Consider the following 19,378-nt stretch of genomic DNA (forward strand, 5'->3'; position numbering starts at 1 on the left):
AATTAGGGCAGGATTGAAAAGATTAAGGAGAATGTCTCAGTAGACATCCTGTGTATGAGACCTGTTTGTTTGTTTGTTTGTTTACTTGGTTGATATTTTTAACTTGGACCTGGGGAGTGCTGGTAAGGATGGGCCCCGCGGCTTAAATGAACCACAACAAAATATTGTGAAGTGAACATTTGGGGGAATGGCGTGTGGGTGCCGGTGCTGGTGGTTGCGGTCAGGGGTGGACGAGACTGTTGACCGGAACCATTTAGTCTCAGGTAGGAATTAGGACTTTGGTTTGTCAAAGTTTCCTTGATATGGAGCCGTGGAGAAGGTTGGTGATGGGTTAGTAATCTCGCTGCTGTGGCGTAATGCTTGCCGCCCCGGGGAAGAGAATTGGATTAGTGTAGTACAGGGACGAGAGGGTAGAATTTCACTGTCACAAAATAACTTCCTCAAAAGTAAACTACAGATTGATTACCGATGTTTGATTGCTTAGATTTATACCGTATTCGTTTTCAATGATTAGATATGGGGCAAAATATATGTGAGTTATAGGCATCACAGAATTGGAGATGCATTTGTTCTCCTATAAAGAGTGGGCGACACTGTTTCTTCAAATTAAGGAACAAAAGCCAAGGACAAATAGGAGCCAAGGAGGAAAATGGGGGTGAGAAACTCTTATTGAAAAGGAAGGAGAGGTGGAAGAAGAGAAAATAGAAAAGGGTGAATGAAAAAGGCAGAGGGGAGACAAGGCAGTGTTGAAGAGTATTGGAGTGGAAGAAAGAAACACGGTACATATTAAAAATATATGTAGGAGGAGATTCTGTCCACCTGGTCAGTAACCGTTCAGCTGTTATGTCAGGCAGAGAAAATCAGTTAAGACAGTTGTGGGTGTGGACACAGCTTGATGGATAAGACCGCACGCTTCCCTGAGACGGCTCGGTTAACTGCTTCTGGATTGGGGGTGGGGATAATGTACGCAGCCAATCAGAGTAAAAGTGGGTTGGCAAGAAACCAATGGGAATCAGGCATGGAAATGGCTTTCGCTGGGACATCGGTTGGCAGTGCCGTTACCGTTCCTGGCAAACAGACGCAGAGCTGAGCATCGTTCCCTGTCGACAGTCTTCATCCAGATGCCAGCTCTGAGCCAGCTGTGCCTTGGAAGAAGATACCGCTGGTCTTGGTAGTTTGGACAAGTTGATTAGAGAGTGACGCTGTGGTGACAAGCGGGGAGAGCAGGATGTGAAGACGCCACGAACCTGGTGGGCTACGCGAGAGGCAGGTGAAGTGATTGGAGGTGTCGCATTCCGAATCTCATTTCGGGCCCGATCCTCTACTTCCCACCGGAATCACTGTGCTCTGTAGACCACACAAGGACAAAACCGAGAACCAAAGATGAGCTCTAAATATTGCCAGGGACACTTCAGGAACCTCAGGAATTGTTAGGTTGAGGCTGGCCACGAGGAAAATGACACAGGACGAGTCCTTCTTGGGACTGCTACGTAGGGCACCAGTGTGTGGGGGGATTGGGGCTCAAATCCTGCCTCTCACTCACGTGCCGAGCCATGCGGTGTGCCCTGCCATCGGGAAAGGGGACTTTTTCCAATTCACTCAAAGTACCAAGTGTTCAAACCTCAACTTTAGTCTCTTCCTTTGTTTTTAGGTGATTCGCCCCCTCCCAACCGCCACCTTAACAGGTGCGACTCAGCTTTGACCTCATTTCCCAGTTGCCAGTTTGGATTCGGAGGGTCCTGAAAGAGGAGAAAGGGGACATGGGATCGCAGGAGTAAAGGAGAATTCCAGAATGATTTGTACCCGTGGAGAAAGTGTTTCCCCTCAAACAGTTCGGGCCATCCACTGTTAATGGAGAGCCTCTTACGTGCCATGCTCCGAGTGCACGGCCTTAAGAAAAATTAGTATTCAGCTCTAGCCCTGGAGAAACCGTCCAATGGGGAAGGCAAACACATTACCATATCATATAACAGTAAGCGCGAAGCCCCATACACTCACTGCCCCCCATACATGCCGCATTCTGAGCACGAAGCACCCACGCTTCTGTTCGTGCGCCCGTAAGATGTTGCCGGACCTAGAGCTGGAACGGGAGGTGTGAACGTGTGCATCGGGTCCTGGCGAGTCTCATTTTCTTCTTTTTGCATATTATAACAGGTCGGTCTGTAGTTGGGAAAGTGTCAATAGTAACTCACGTATGAGTTCATCAAGTAAGGACTGAAAAAGCCATGGCAAGAACGAACTCTTCATTCTGGAATCCTAGCGAAGGTAGCAGACCCGATTTACTCTGTGGAAGGCCAGCTGACTACACTTTCGTGAAAGGGCATTTTACAATGCTCGTGTGTTCCATTATTGTTGTGGGAGGTAGGTGGTTGTTTTTAAATTTCATCTTTCCTCCACCCTCTGAACCCTTGTCAGTGCGGAAAGTAATCACAACTACATCAGAAGAAGGGGTCCAATGAAATTATAAGACGAGAGCGAATGCTGTCTGTCAGTCTAGCTTCATTTAATTCTAAGTAGCATCTACACTAGGTCCCTTCCCTCAGTGACATTTGCTGAGCACAGCCCCATGATAGACATAGGCAAATAAGACAGTCTTTAATCTAAAGGGGTCTTTAGGGTGGTTAGGCTCACAAATCACTACAATGCAGTGTGCTTAGCATAACTCAAAAGTGTGGACAAGGGTCTCTGGTGACGAGGAGGAGGAAGAGCCTTACCTGACTTAAGTACCTGGGACGAGGGGAGGGCAAATGGAACCTAGACGTTCGAGTCACAATTCGCCTAGTTGGCGTCATCAGTTTTGTCCATTCTGCTATGGCTTTTGAAGTGATTTTTCTTTGGGGAAGATGCAGCATCCACACCACCTCCTACTGGAGAATCAGAAAGTTCACAAGGAAGGGCCTCTTAAACGATGCTTAAGCATTCAGTAGGTACAGTGAACGATATTAATACAGGTAAGATAACATATTCAAAAATGCGGTTGTTTGATTCTACAATTCAATGCTAGTGATTAGAGAAGTTTTAGTTCCCTTTAAAATTTTTTATTTGAGCAAAAATATCAGCTGATTTAATAACCTTTCTGGAACGAAGAGGACTATAAAGAAAAACAATGAAGCAAACAGACATAAAAAACTTCAGATGTACTCATTGTATCAGGGAGTGAGGTGGTTTTCTCTGGGGTCTTTAAGATACTCATTAATGACCTTGATTTCAGTTAGTACTATGAGGTGCTGGTGACCATGAACTTCACTATTTCTAGACCCCTGACGATTCCATAGAGACAAGTGCTCCAGCAATAAAGGACACTGCAGAGATAGTTCGAGAAACATTTCTTTGTCTGGCTTTACAAATAAGAAGTATTCAATAAATTTACTGATTTGGCTAGACCTATAGCCGGAAGTCAGGAAACGCAGAATCTGGGATGCCAATGAATCTTGCCCGAGGCATAAATCAATTGGATTATAGTCTATACGTTGCTCCTGCAGGGAATAAGTTTCAAGGCAAGAAAATATATGTAGATAGAGAATTAAGGGCTTTCGTTACCAGTCCAGTGAAGACAGTTTTTCCCTATGGTTAGGGCTCAGTTAAAAGTATTTCTGTGGACGTGGTTCCATAATGTAGCGGTTAGCATGTCTGCTTTACCCAGGAACCCAGAAGGTCCTGGATTCATGCCCCAGTGGAGACATGGTCTGTGGTCTATGGCCATGCCACCCTGAACAAGCCCAATGTCTAACCTTGGAAGCTAAGCAGGGTCAAGCCTGGTTAGTACTTGGATGGGAGACCACCTAGAAAGATCAAGTGCTGTAGGCATTAAAAAAATAATAATAAAAGTATTTCTGAGACAACAGTTTGCTGGTTACCAGAGGGGAAGCGGGGAGGTAGGAAAGGGTCAAGGGGGGTCGAATGTATGGTGACAGATGGAGATTTGACTTTGGGCGGTGAACACACAATGCAAAATCCAGATGATGAATTACAGAATTGTACACTTCAAACCTACATAATTTTATTAACCAATGTTAATAAATTTTAATAAAAGAAGTATTATTGGCTTTTAGGAAAACTATAGAATATATGTTGCTGTAGCTTAGGATGAGTAATTATTAATGTAAGGTATACTATGTAGATATGAAGTTTGGCTTTTCGTAATTTCTCATCATTAGACCCATAGGTGAGACACCCGTGCAGTGATCCTAACATGACACTGGGTGGGCAGGTGGAAGGGCTTTGGAACTTCAATATTTTCCAGCTTTACCTGGAAGAGATGCCTCATTCTGTGTGTCTTATTCTTAAGAGACAGCATCTGTAACAGCTGTCAATCATTTATTCATAATGATATGACAGAGGACATTTAAAATGAAATAACTAGGGAGAGGGGATTCGAAGTTGCTTTGAAACGACACATCATGTTTAAATAACATGCATGTATTTCTTTAGGCTTACTAAGGATGTGCTTAAAGAATTCTGAAGTCATCACCTTGACAGTTCTTTCTCTACTAGGATTTGTGATAGGTCAGCTGGCCTACAATTTCATTGAGGTAATGTATGTACCCCAAATTAGAGAATGACCGAAAGGACAAAGACCCTAAACAGCTATCCCCGAACGTATGGAGGGTTTTTGTTTTTGTTTTTTAATGTAAAGAGTTACAGACAAATACTCACCTGGTGGTAAAGTTTTTGAAAGTGAAAACCATTCAGTAAAGGACACACAGAGATGCTTAAGAAAAAGCACCAATCTGGAAGTGAGGAAGATTGGCTTGTCTTCTTGAGTTCTTCGTGGTCTCCCTGGGAGCCCTGTCCTTTTCCTTCCCCCGGTGCAAATGCTGGCGTCTTGCGTGTTGTTGTCTTCAGCGCCCGTGGAGATCAGTCGTAAAAGGCAGTGGTTATTGCTATGATGAAGTATGGTCACGCTTTTCTAACTGCCAGATTAAATGCGAAACATACCTCGTGTATGATATAGATACAAGAAAAATTAATTGATTAACCCTCAATTTCAAATGCATAGCAGTGCGATCAATTACAGTTTGTCTCCACTCATTCTTTTATTTTTTTAAACAGAGACCATGCTTGTGCCTCCCTAGGATTGTCGAAGCCTCTAGTTACTCTCCTGAAATATCACACGTGTCCTGGCCAACAGCTTTTGGGTGTTTCCCATGCACCGGGCTCCCTTTTCAGTGCTTTGTATTTATTAATTTACTAACTTGTTATTAATGCTTGAGTTAACTAATTCACCCGCACAGTAACCCAGTGGAAGTGATTACCCTGCTCCTGTTCTGTAGATACGCAAACTGAGGCGCAGAGAGGTTAAGTAATGAAGGTTAAACTATTAATTGGGACAGAAACCTTTTAGGCGGGAATATTTACGGCACCGCTGTCATTGCTGCGGTTTTTTCTGTTCCCCTGTGTGCGACCTTCATGGTTTATTTTCCACAGGTACCATCCGTACTAGCATCTAACATTTTCCTCTACTTGACTCACTGAAAGATTTTAAAATACTAAGCAAATGTCTGTGAAATCACAAGTACCTATGCACGATTCCTTTTTCCCTCTTAATGCAAATTAGGATAAATATCTAACAGTCAAATAAAAACTACTTATCTGCGAACCACCCAAAATTGTCTCAGGGATCACCAAAGGTAAGGGTTCCACTTTTGAAAACACCAATTATTAACCACAAGCCCAAACTCACAATTCTCTGGTGAATAGGGGACCTCACACTAACTCATCCGGACGGTTACATCAAGAAATCAACCCCAAGACTCTCAGGACTTGGCTGGTAGATCATCTCTCATTAGCTGCAAATTAGAATACTCTTAAGATTTATATTGATTGACGTACCATCGACCTAATTCCTAAAACTTCAAAATGGTCACAAACTAATTTTCTGTTTGTTTTCGTTAGTTTAGGTGCACCAACTCGTCTACCCTCTTCTAAAAACACCAAGTTTTTCGCTTTATTGTTATTTCTCACCTCTAATTATATTTATGGCCGCTTTGGACGTGGACTTTTATATACTCAGGAATATGCTTTGGCAGGTAAGAACACGTTTTAAATTAGGTCAGTTCTTGCTTATTCATTTGGACAAAGAATATGACCGTCGATAAAGATCAATAATTCACAAGTCTCACATTTTTAGCTGTTTTACCCTCCTCATTCTGCAGAACCCATAAGTAAAGAGAGCCGAAGGAAGGGAGAATGGATAATATTTGCGAGTGACCACTCTGACCAGGTGCCGAGTAAATAAATACCACCTCCATTTCACATATAAGCAGATAGCAGTGTGGAGGCCACCGACCAGGCTGATCAATGACAGAACACGGGCTCTGATGTCACAGCCGACTTCCTCTCAGCTCTCTCTGTAGATTTGCCCGCTTTTTTCCTGCTAAGATTGTTCTATTCGTGCCTTCTCTCTTCTTTTTTCTTAACCATACTTGCCAGACTATTTTAGTTTTCCTTTCAAAGAACGTTTGACTTTTTTGGATTGATTGATTGATTGATTGATTGATTTATCCATCCCCACCCCCTTACATCTTGAGTTAGATGTTAGTTGACCGAGTTTTAGCTTTTTCTAGTTTTTGTACTTTGTACATTTAAGGTTTTAAATTTTCCTGTGACTAGTCTTTTAGTGTAATCCCGTATGTTTTGATTTTTAGTGTTTTTATTATCATCCCGGTCCTACCTAAATTTTAATATATTTTTTCTTTGACCCGTTAATTATTTAGAAATTGTTTTAAAATCTCCAAATATGGCTCTCGATTCTCTCATCACAGTGTGGTCAGAGAATGTGCCTTGTATGTCCGCTCTTGTGATTTGTGGAGATTTGCTTTGCGGCCTAGTACGTGATCAGTTTTCCAAAATGGTCTGTGTTTGCTTTATAAAAAATGTCTGTTCTCTAATTTTTGAGTGCTGGGTTAACTAAATGTATTCAGTAGATTGTTTTGTTAATTATGAACTTTGGTACAGTATACAATGGGATATTATTCAGCAATAAAAAGGGAATAGAATATTCGTAGGCACAACTCAAAAGAGTTTCAAATGTGCTGTGTTAAGAGAAAGAAGACCAGTCTCAGAAGGCCACTTATTAATTAACTCCATACAGAGACCGACCATCCTTCTAGCAAAGTCAAAACTGTGGGTTTGGAGAACACATCATTGGTTGCCAGGGACTCGGGATGGGGGAAGAAATTGACTATAGAGGGGCAGCATGGGGAAGTTTTTTAGGGCGATGGATGTGTAACTGGGGTCAAGGATGAAATGATTGTATGCATTTGTCAAAAGTCATATAACTGTACACCAAAAGAATGAATTTTACCACATATAAGTTAAAGACAATTTTTTAAAAATCAAAGGAAATAGATTTGGATTTATTTCTCCCATATAGTTTTGTACTTTTTATTTACCATGTTTTTCTTTGCTTTCTTCCCTTTTCAATCAACTAAGTTGGTTCCGTTTTCTTTATCCTTTTTGTTCCTTCTGCTTGTTTAAAAGTTTTACATTTTATTTCTATTTATGAGGCAGGCACTGCCAGTTGCCTATTTGATATGCATTCTCCCTTTTTCCCTCACTAACAGAAACTTACTATTTTTCGTTTGGTTTGGTGGTAGTGGGCCCACTGCAAACTACTACATTTCCTGGCATCCCTGACTATGTGGTTGCCTTAGAAGAGTTTGGACAATGATGTGCTATCCAAAAGTTTGCTGAATGTGGTATCTTCTAGAATACTCTTAATAAGGGGGCCACATCAGCTAACACATGCTTTTTGCCCTTTGTTTTTTACCTCTCGTTCTGCCTCAGTTAGGCACCGAGGAAACCAGGAAATGTTTTACACAGAAGCAGGAGAAATTTCAAGAACATTTTAAGAACATTTCGATGTTAATAACTATTAAGCTGGAATAGCAAGCAACAAGAAAGATTGGGGGATTGGTCTTTTCACAATAAGATAGAATCTCATTTTTTAGAAGGGATGATTTCTTTGAGGCAAGGTAAACTAGAATACTTTTTTAAAGTATATATCACCAAAGGAATTGTATATATCACCAGAAGAATTGTATATATCAATCACCAAGATCTGATTCTTAGGTAAACGGAGTCATGCCATCTTTCGAGGTTAAATCTAACACTGTGTAATGAATTGGCTTCACAGGTCTTGTTAACTGGATTCATTAGCTTCTCTACGGCATTCATCATACTTGGAAATGTGATCATGAACTTCAATAAACAGATGTGGGATTTGCAAGCTTCCATACTCTTGACCATGACCATTAGCATTACAGATCCTATTTATTCTGTGAATTCACTGAAAATTATTGGTATGTTATTTATTTCTCTCTCTTATTGAAGTTTGAGGATAACTTATTTTCACCTGATTATATTTTTCTTGCACGAATCGTGCATCCGACAGAGTAGATATTTGTGCTGCTGTTCTTAAAGGTAGAGCATCGATTAACCTGAAGGATGTAATCATGATCTGGATTAAATAACGCCAGTTATAATCTCAAAGGATTTGTTTTTTTTTTTTCAAGAAGAAAAATGTAACCTTTCTAGAAGGTGATCAAAATTAGCCTTCTTATTCCATTCCACTGAATTCTGAGCCATGAGGGAGAGAATCTGTTCTCCCCACTGAAACTTTGTCAAGGTCTTGCTACCTCTTGCCAGAACTCCGTTTTGGATGAGCCAAGTTGGGGCAGGTGGTAGTGGGGAGTGTAGTTCATTAAAAGAAGTGCGGTGAGAGCACAATGTGGCAATGATGTCATTCAATACAAGCTTATTCCCAACAGGGTTTGGGGCCTATTCTGCTTCCCGTCTTATTTAGAAAAAGGTGATTCCTCTCTGAAACACTACCCCTTTGGTCACATTTTGTTAACACGACAGTACAAACATGAAAGGGTTAGATGCTGCGGTTTCTGTTTTTGACTCAGCAATATTTTCCTAACCAAGTTTAAGGTATTGGTTATATTTAGTAGCAATATATTGCCTTATGGTGGGGGTGGGAAACCTCCGACCTTCACAGCAAATGGTATTCACGTTTCACACCCTCTTATACCTATGCTGGGAAACAGAGGCGGTTTTAAGGCCCTCGTGGTGCTGATGTTCTAAATCGTCACAAGATTTTTCTCAAAGTCCTCTTTTCTCTCTCTCCCCGCCCCGCCTCTTTTTCCAAGTTCAGGTTTTTTTTTTTTTCTTTTTCTCGCCCGTCTTTCTCTTCCAGCTAATTTGTATTGGCCACTTGTTTTATTCACCTCCTCTCGTCCTGCTCTCTTTTCTGTAATCTCTTGACTCTAAGTGGCTGTTAGTAAACTCTAAACTTTAATTATTTATTGCAGTTTCCATATTCAAAATCGTTTTCAAAAAGGAGTAGGATACAAAATCTTCTATTTCTTGAAAAGATAATGAGCAAAGGTATTTGGCTCTTGGTTGAAATTTTCTTGATGTCAGTAATGCTTAGGCGGTACATCGGTTCTGGGCCCAAAAACCTTTTTCCCAATAAGACAGATTTGACTCACTTTTAAGGGGGAAAATCACTCTCACTTATGGCATTGGTAGAGCCACCGTATAGAACCCATGTGAGAATTAGATATATGGTCCTTTTCCCCAAAACAGTTTACTTCTATCTAATCGTCATAATACAGTAACTTTTTAAGGAAAAATATTTTTACCATATGCTTAAAACTATAGTAATAATATACAAAACTAGTGCTCCTGCTCTTACACTGCGAATGGCGCTTCTTTCGATGTGCACTCGTGTGCTATAGGAACTGCCCAACCTAAATCTGAGAGGGACTGACCCAGTAAAGAGTATGGCGGATGTTCACTTGGGAGTTGAAAGGCACTTGTCTATTCATTATCTGTTTTAAAAGAGCACGGTAGGGCTCCAGCAGGTTTTACTTTAAAACAATCTGGAATAGAAACTCATAAAGCAATAACGTACACAGTTTCAGTATGGTTTCAATCGAATAAAAAGAATTATACGCTTAAAAAAAGACTGCAACATTAAAACGCTTATATCTGGGTTGTGGAATTTGTAGATTTTTTTTTTTTCATATTTCCTTTTCTAAATTCTACAGTGATTTAATGAATATAATTTAGTTCTACATTAAAGCAGGAAGAATGTGGGGAGTAATTCCTGTGGCGTTTTATTATTGAAACATTCACTCTGAATATTGTAGCTATAATAAAAACCTCGATATGCCAAACCTCATGCTTTACTTGCTCCTGGTCGACCCACTGAATCTGAGAGGATAAAGGGTTTCCTGCCCAGCTAAGTCGAATGTGCTAATCTTGTTGAATTGGTATTTGTGTGCTTTCTGTTTATGGTCAAAGTTGTAATAATAAGACGAGATGGTTATACTTTTAATCTTGCCTTTTATTATCTTTGCTTCCTTATGGGCTGCAGTAATGAATGAGGAAGAACAGAAATAACCGACCTGACTATTGATCCTCAATCAGATGCTGAGTTATAGGACGTTCCTTATAGTCCTGGTTTTTCCCCTATCATTCAGGAGACTTTTTGCAAAGACGTTCCCTTCAGCTAAGTCACCTCTCTCTCCAAGAAGTTTTCAGTGGTCATGCTCAGAAGCCAGAAGTTGGGGGAAAGTGGTTGTTTAGTCGGGCACGTTGCCACTCTGAACAAAACAAATATTGTCGCCGAGAACAGTGGATGGATGCTGGATGGGCAGGCACCAGTCACTATCGCCCTGCAAGCGAATTGTGTATCACCAGGCAGTTAATTGGATTATGTTTTCCATTAAACTTAACTGTTAGTGGATGTTAAGTGCCAATAAGATTTCGTACTTAATTTTTTTTTTTTTTACAAACGCTTTATCGCAACGCAACCCATACCATAAAATTTCTCTCTTTTAAAGTGTACAAATCAGTGGTGTTTAAATATTTAGTTATGCAGTCATCATCGCTATCTAATTTTAGGACATTGTCATCACGCCCTAAACGAACCTCATCTCCATTAGCTGTCACTCCTCATTCCCTAGCTGCCCCCGCCCCCACAGCCCTTGGCAACCACTTAATCTATTTCCTGTTTATGGATTTGCCTCTTCTGGACATTTCGTTTAAATCACGTTGTACCATATGCAATTTTTGCACCTGGCTTCTTTCACTTAGTTTGATGTTTTTAAGGTTTGTCCACGTTGTAACCTGTATCAGTCAGTACTTTATTCCTTCCCGTGGTAGACCAGATTGTTTATCCATTCGTCAGGGGACAGACTACGGGTTGTCTCCACTTTTTGACTATTATGAGTAACGTTGCTGTGAACATTCATGTAACAGATTTTTGCGTGGACATTTGTTTTCAGCTCTCTTTGGTCTATGTCTCGGAGTAGACTTGCTGGGTCATATTTTGTACTTATTTCTGAAATGTAATTCTTTTGGAGTTTAAGGAGTCATGTCTATGCAAGCTTAATGTCATGTCCTGGGAAGTGTTCTTTCTCATTCTGAAGCTCAAGCGTGGTTTGAGGCCATGGACTCCTCAAGGAGTGCTATTGCCATGTTTCTTTGCCATTGGGGACATAGAAGGCAAAGAGGAGAAATTAAAAAGTGGCAATTGTGACTGTCCTACAGACTCATCCCAGTCACGGCTCATGGCTGCCTTCCCCACCCCCACCCACCAGCCTATTCTTTTTCTTCTGTTTTTGTGTTTCCTGTGTAAGAACATCATCTTCATGTACCATATTAAGCTATATTTTTTATTTACTTTTCCAGGCGTTTCCAAAATGTATTCCGATATCATTAGAGGAGAATCGATGATCATCTGTGGCTTCATATCCATCTTTTTTGAAAAATTTCGGAACATCTTTCCTAAAACGTTCATGTTTAAGGGTAGGAGCATATTTTTGTCTGTATATTTTCTGGAATCGCTCTCATCTGGGGTGTTTCAATTCATACTGAATTTAAAGTACATTTAAGATGTCTTAACTTTAGCACTTTCTCCATCCTCGACTCTTGGACCAATTAAAATAGCATATTAGGCAACCAGAAAATAATTACATGCCCTCTATGTGTTTCCGTGGGCATGAAGGGGAAAAGAATGTTAAATTATTTTATCTCCCTTGATATGTATGCGCACACCCACAGACACACACGCATTGTTTCATATGGCTCAGATTTACTTTAATCCTGGACCCGTCTGGATCTCGGCGAGTGTACGTTAAGAACTGGCTTTGTTCTGGATCTGAGTCTGAGGGTAGCAGCAGAGCTGGAGCATCGGGTCTGAGAAGTGCTAATAGTCAGATTCACGTGATTCACATTCACTGGGATTTAGAGCGTGTCGTCCAGCTGGCTTGCCAGATATGATGACAGTAGAGCAGAGAGCGGGGGAAATCATGGCATGAAGAGGGGAAAGGCTTTCTCCTGATGTGTTTATGTGACAGTTATAGGGGGAGAGGTGTTAAAAGGAGAAAGAAACATTGGTGATAAAGTGGGGTTGGCAGGCGTTTAGGGCGGGGCAGCCTTTGTTATTTGGGGCTACCGTTGGCATTACCTGAAAACTGCTCCCTAACCGGAGCAGAAAGCGGGGGAAATCACGGCGTGAAGAGGGGAAAGGCTTTCTCCTGATGTGTTTATGTGACAGTTATAGGGGGAGAGGTGTTAAAAGGAGAAAGAAACATTGGTGATAAAGCGGGGTTGGCAGGCGTTTAGGGCGGGGCAGCCTTTGTTATTTGGGGCTACCGTTGGCATTACCTGAAAACTGCTCCCTAACCGTCACTGTTATCCCCAGTTATTGTGACTATGGAAAACTTCTCCATTTCCCAAACACTACCTGGACTGGGGGCAGGGGTCACAAACGCACCGCAGGTTGGTGGGGACCCTGGACAAGGCTTGCTTGGCCCTGACATAGTTTGTAAAAAGAAATGGAAGCTGGGTGGATATTCAGGTATCTTCCGGTTGAACACACACTCTCCAGCTTGTCACCGGCTTTCCACCTTATTCTCCCTGACTGGCTTCTGAGGGTATTGAGTCTGCTGTCCCTGGATAAGCAAACGTCGGCAAGGGACATGTGTCCCAAGGGAGCCTCTCTTGCCAGGCTTTCACGGCAAACTCCCATCTGCTGAAGAACAAGGTCTTCATTCAGAATCTCAGAAGGGAACCAAAGTCCATCGACCCAAATGGCATCAATAAAAGAAACGAAGTTGTAGTTCAAGTTCGTTCTTTCTTATTTTCTTTTTCTAGATTTCCCCATTCTCACAGACCTGTTCTTGGACATCGGGGGAAGCATAATCTGTGGATACTGGTGTGCAAGAATGCTTCAGCTTATATTGACTGACCTTTTTAGCAACACGCTGACTAACGTCGTTCTTTGCATTTCCATGGTGTACCTGACTTTCTACATCGGTAAGGCAACAACAGATACACGCACAAAAAATGCTGTCCTCGGTGTGAACTTTGCGCATCTCCATTGTCCCTTGTTCTTGAATCCAGCTGCTTTTCCCCAACCTCCTTCCCCCTCGTCATGGCCCCTCTGCGCGTCTCGTCACCTTCAGCCCTTCCCTGGCCTCTCCTAACATCCCTTTAATTTCAACTCCACGTCCCTTCCCTTTGCCTTCTTCCTCTACCTGGTTCCTCCCTTACTCTTCCCGGACCCTATCATTTGACCTTACCTTTAGTCACTGACAGTGCCCTGGACGAGAAATCGGCACTGAGCCGCTCCCGCTTTGACCCTTAGCAGCCCATCTGTCAAATGCGAGCGTTGGGAGGGATGCCTCTGAGGTCTTTGCCAGCTCAGCAGCCCTTCATTCCGCGAGTCCCGAACTGAGCAGACCTTAGAAATGGCACTGTGTCACCTGAGGCTGGGAGGGGAGCGGGAGAAGCCAGGTACGTCTGTACCTGGAGGAGAAGCAGGCGAGTGGAATAAACAGTCGTTGGCTAGATTAGTCCAGTGAAATCAGGAATTAAAGTTTTCACTGGCCCGACTGAGGTGACCAGCCCCCGAGAGGCACAATGACTATGGCAAAACAGCCACATTCTGCTCCCGCTCTTACCTCCCACAGCAGAGCAACTTCCGTGCACGAAAGAGACATCAGGAGGGTAATTACTATCCAGTTACTTAAAAGCGTTTCTTCCTCTACAGACAAACTGACACGTGGGTGTCACTCACTGTCCCCAGTCAGTGAAATGATAGAAAACGTTCACCGAAGGGTCATTTCCTTCAACTTTCTTCATTTTTTCCCTTCCTGGTGAACCTTTTATGGATGTCTTAAATGTCTGAAGAAAAAAATTATTTACTATTTCCATTTTTTTTCCACTAGACCGTGAGTCCCTTGAGGTGGGTGGACACTGTCTCTTGTTCCTCTTTTCATTCATTTTTTTCTCTCTTCCACCAGCCAAGCCCAGCACCTGCCATACACCTATTAATAATTTAATACACATCGGTTGAACAAACCAATCAACTCTAGTCCTTGAAGAGCTCTGGAGTTAGGCAGACTTGAGTTCATTTGTTAGCTTGGTGACCTTAGAATATCACTTAACCTCTCTAAACTGTGGTTAATTTCCTCATCCGTAAAAGTGATATAATAACACCGAACTTAAGGGCCATCGCAGCATCAACGAGATAATGCGTGTGATGTGACTCGCTCATGCTGGCGTACTCGAGTGCTGTGGGCACACGTCTCTCCCTGACTCTGTGTTCAAGTGACGTCATGTCAGGAGCTTGAAATTGGCCAGAGAGGGAATATCCCCACCATGGAAATTGGTAGACGCTGTCAATCAGCTCCCCCGGCCACCGCCCCGAGAGCCAGTTTTAAACCCTTAGCAGCAGCACACCGTTGGTTCAAGGGAGGGCAGCCATTAAATGCTGGCTCCCTTGCCCTGGAATATACTCTCCCTCTCAGCCCTCAGAAGGAGCCGGCGCTGCCCAAGCTGTGATCTGGGACCTCTGGCCTCCGGGGCTGTGGGACGATACGTCCCTGCTGTGTAAGACGCTTTGTCTGCGGTGCTCTGTTACTGCCACCCCAGGGGGCTGATGGTCACTCCTATGAGCAAGCACATTTATTCTTTTTCATGAAATAAAACAGTCAAAAAATTGCACAGACATTGCCACACCTGCAAATGAGGTGCAGTGTTGCTGAGACATTGTTAGTTAACAGGGTGTGCGGCTGGAGCTCTTACTATATCAGTCAGCCCATGGAAGAAAGTTTGAATTTAGCGTACAAAAGGCACTGGAAGAGAGTCAGTGAATAATTCATGAAAGAGGGCGGATTATCTAAAAGTGGAGGCCACAGGTGCACCAAGAGAGGAGGCAGGAGGGGTCTGTGCTAGCCGAAGGAACATTTTATCAAGTGACATTGTTCAGAATTTCTAGGCAGTGGTGATAACAAAAAGCAGACAACGTCTTGTCCGTTTTATTGTGGTAAAACTCTCTGTAAAGAATGCACCCCCTCCTTGCTTGCGCCCGGCTCTCTCTTCGTTATGCCTTCGGTCTAGGCTGTAAGTGTCAAAGGCCTTCAGTCGTTACTGTAATGTATTCGAGTTAGGAAACATCCAGTCCCGAGTCCTGTTGCTCTTAGGAAACAAAATCCCTTGATTCTTCTATCAGCAGGGCCTTCCATTTTTCTAAACCAGAGAGAGAATGAGAGCGATTGATCGAAAGAGACATTTTTCTGTAGCATTAGTTTTCCGTGGTGATTTCTTTCCATTGTGTCAGAAAGACTTCACAACTTTATTTTAAACTACTTGGGTTTATGCTGATGAAAATTCCTTTTATTTTTATCACATGTTCTATGACTTCCCAGCCCCTCCCCACCTTCTGGAACATTGAAAATATCATTTAGTATAAGAGCATTTGTAATTTTTAAACGACTTTGTGTTTCTGATTATAAAAGTGATGCATGTGCATTGTGGAATTTTGGGAAAATTCTGAAAAGTCAAAGAAGAAAAATAATCAACCTATAAATATATATTATAAATTTGACCACTGATATATTTTGGTATATGTCATCAGCCTTTAAAAAATACATATAAATGTACATACATATATAAAAGTAGGCATTCATGCCATATATTCCTATAGCCTTGAGATTATGCTAAGTAAGATGACGAAAGTTTGAAAATAAAGTTATTCAGTGCTTTCCTTATTACAGATGTTGCCTCTGAGTAAAATGATTGTTATTGAAAAAGAATGTGATGAATTTTAAAATCTATTCATACTAATTATAGGAAATTGGACATAAGATTCTGAGAGATGTTTTCCCCATCACCGCATTGCTGGATTCCCGGCATTGCTGGTTTTACTGTCATTAAATTCAGTTTAAAAAGTAGATTTAAAGAAATCTGAAGTGAGTAGATAAACCACTTTATCTTCGACAAAGGAATAATAAAACCTTGTTCAAATCCATAAACAGGATTGATTTACTAAGCCATAAAGTGAGCATATAAAACCAAGTAGCATAATAATGACGACGATCATTTATTCATTGTTTTAGAAGTGCGCCGAGCACCTTTCACGTTACCTAATCGAACTCTCACGACACCTCTGTGAGGCATTGTCCTTTTACAGATGCAGGATGGAAAAAAGGGAGATCCCGTTTCCAGAGTGACCAGCTCTGCTCTGCCCCAGAGCACCTGAGGTTTGTCATATGCCAATCGGAGGCTCTGCAACCTAGAACCGCCTAGTCGTTGGTGTGTATGGTATTCGCACAGTTCTCATAGTTGGCTTTTTTGCCCCTGACCACACTTACACACCTGTAGAGCCCAAGGGCTTACAGTTTAAGGGGAGTCAGTTTTTGGCGAAGGAACAGCAGCAGGCCTCGGGACCGCCGTCACCAGGAACCTGCAGTCACGGAGCTTGGAGTGCAGTCCGTAGGACAGGCTGTGTGGTGTCCTCGAGGCGCCCCGGAGAGGTTGGTAAACTGATTTTCCCGTGAGTCTGTATCCTCACTGATCATCTGCAGCGTGGGTTAGCAAAGAATGGCTTGCGGGCCAAATATTCCTGTTTTTGTACAGCCCACGAGCTAAGAATGGTTTTTACATTTTAAACTGGTTTTTAAAAAAATAACTCAAAAGAAGAGAATATTTTGGCATGCAAAAATTGTGTGAAATTCAAATTTCTGCATCAGTGTTTGTTGGACAGTCATTTGTTTACATGTTACCTGTGGTGGCCTTACACCCTCTGACAGCTGAGCGAAGCAGTTGCAACAGGGACCATAAAGCTCGCAAAGACTAAATACTTATTATCTTTACAGAAAAAGCTGGCCGATCCTGTTCTCTAAGATTAGGCCGATCCCTTGAAGCAACTTTCAGAGAAATAGCCATCAATCCTTCACTCGAGATAAAGTACCTCAGTGAGCAGATTTGAATGTAACTAATTTTGTTCATTTTTTTTCTCTCTAGTGGAATTTTTCGGAATGTCAGGTATGATTGCTTTAGTCACCATAGGACTGAATTTAGATTCCTTAAGCTTTAAAACGAGGATCGAGTTGGTAATTATTAAGTAAGTTTCCTGTTGTGTACTTGGTATATTATAGATCGCATAGAAATTTAATGCTTAGGTGGTTCTGCTTTCATGGTCACTAAGGAAACTCCCTTTTTATAACTCTTTTCTACCTTTTCATTTTGAATTTTACCACTACTTATATTTGAAAAGGATCTAAGGTACCAATAATTATTGACGGTCATTGATACTCCTGTTCTGAATACTGTATCGGTGGCTCAGAGACCACAGTGTCTTCTGTACATAACTCTTTGATAAAAATTTACTTCGAATTGTGGGAAGTTAAAAAAGAAAACACTTTCTTTCTTTATTTCTTTTGCAATGAACTTGAGTAGCAGCATCGTAATACGGGAAGAGCTGGAAAAGAAAAACAGCAGAAATGCAAAGTGTCACATGGACATCTCTGGGCAGAGGGAAAGTCATTTGCCTGTCTTCTCATACAAATGAGCTAGGCTTTCTCCGAGAGACCGTGCTAGATTACAGAACTGTTTCAGAACTATTTCCCACCCAATGATAGTCTAGTGTAGAAATTCTCGCAATGGATGAAAGCAGATGTTACCATGAGAAAAATAAGCCATAATCCTGAGTTTTCGTTTCTTTGATGTAAAGGACCGACCATTGTCCTTTTGAAATCGTGTCCTTCCTACATTTTTGGTGTTTAAAGTGTCCTTTCTTTTATGAAATTCCAATGATAGAAGATGGCACTTTTTAATTTATAACTCTATTTGGCAAAATAAAAAAAAAAAAGCTGACACCTATAACTATACTAGTTTTGTGTATACGTGATTGGTTTTTAAAATCCAGAAGCTTGGGAATAACTCATTCGTAGAACGTATATATTTTTTTTGTCTGAATTTGGACAGTTTTCTGAGCTTGGTCATGCTATCTGTCAGCATCACTATAAATTACTCTTTCTGTTCATTTCTGTTCATTCTGTTCATTTGTTTATTCTTTCACCTGTTTGACCAGTCCTTTCCTTAATGTCTGCTCTGGCCTGGATCGTGTATCTTAGGTTTGGGCTATGAAAATAAGTCCCTTCTCAGAAGGCACTCATTGTGGTGGACGTGTTTATGTGAGAAACTAAAATACGTGTAAATAATTCTATGTTTATTGGGATCCTACTATATGTAAGACATTTTTTTAGGTCCCGTGGAGACATTTAAAAGGTGTTCTACTCAGTCAGTTATTCTAGCATTTGTGAACTTCCAGAAAACCAAGCACTGTGATTTGAGGTCCCACCCCCTTCCAGGAGCTCTGAATCATTCGAATCAAAGCGATTGCAGTCAGGTAGAGGGTCAGACTGCTGACCTGCGGTGATGCTGTGTTGGAGAAGGTGGTTTATATCTGTAGCTAAAGAGAGGCGTCCCAGTGCTTCTTTCCAAGAGGAGAGCTTGAGACCCACCGACAGGGAGACTGGTTCGTGGGACAGACACACTCGCCCAGTCAGCTGAAGGAGAAGTCCCAATAGAGGGTACAAGAGGAGACGGACTTGAGATCTGCCTGTGGAGGTCAGACCTGGCCCTGACTTTGGCATGGTACTACATGGAACCAGACCAGCCTGTGTCCTGGCCTTGGTGCTCAAGGTTCAGTAAGAACCTTGTGGGGTGGGGCTGGGGACGTAGATTTTTGGAAAGCAATCCGAGCGATTCTTAATGCTCTTCTCTGCATAAGAACCGTGGCAGTGTGGCTAATGGAGACAGTACGGAGTCACAGGAGGGTCACTTCCAGAGACAGTGCTCAGGATGGTTTTATGGAGAACAGGGGATGAGAGTTAGCCTTGCAAGATTTTTGGGAATTCAGTCGATGGGAAATCAGACAGGAGGAACTTTCAAGGTAAGGGACTTTCGTGTAGATCACAAAGGGAGAAGCCTCTTGAAGACGTTGAGGTGATTTGGTCGGCTGTCCCAAAGTCAAGACTAACCAGGTGGCTTCTTGCAGCAGCCCCAGCTC

General features: G+C 42.0%; 1 protein-coding gene across 1 annotated transcript in view; it reads left to right on the forward strand.

Annotated features, from left to right (window-relative positions):
* The first annotated feature begins 2,164 nt into the window (after positions 1 to 2,164).
* The window catches only part of SLC9C2 (solute carrier family 9 member C2 (putative)), a 56,916-nt gene continuing 39,702 nt past the window's right edge, over positions 2,165 to 19,378 (forward strand). Inside the window, exons 1-7 of the mRNA XM_006907908.3 lie at positions 2,165 to 2,361; positions 4,432 to 4,532; positions 5,901 to 6,029; positions 8,138 to 8,303; positions 11,707 to 11,823; positions 13,174 to 13,335; positions 17,329 to 17,428. Of these exons, the coding sequence (XP_006907970.2) occupies positions 2,226 to 2,361; positions 4,432 to 4,532; positions 5,901 to 6,029; positions 8,138 to 8,303; positions 11,707 to 11,823; positions 13,174 to 13,335; positions 17,329 to 17,428 (911 nt within the window). The 5' untranslated portion in view covers positions 2,165 to 2,225. The remainder of the gene's footprint in view (positions 2,362 to 4,431; positions 4,533 to 5,900; positions 6,030 to 8,137; positions 8,304 to 11,706; positions 11,824 to 13,173; positions 13,336 to 17,328; positions 17,429 to 19,378) is intronic.

Source organism: Pteropus alecto, unplaced genomic scaffold (assembly GCF_000325575.1).
Source record: "Pteropus alecto unplaced genomic scaffold, ASM32557v1 scaffold101, whole genome shotgun sequence".
In the NCBI taxonomy this organism is placed as follows: domain Eukaryota; kingdom Metazoa; phylum Chordata; class Mammalia; order Chiroptera; family Pteropodidae; genus Pteropus; species Pteropus alecto.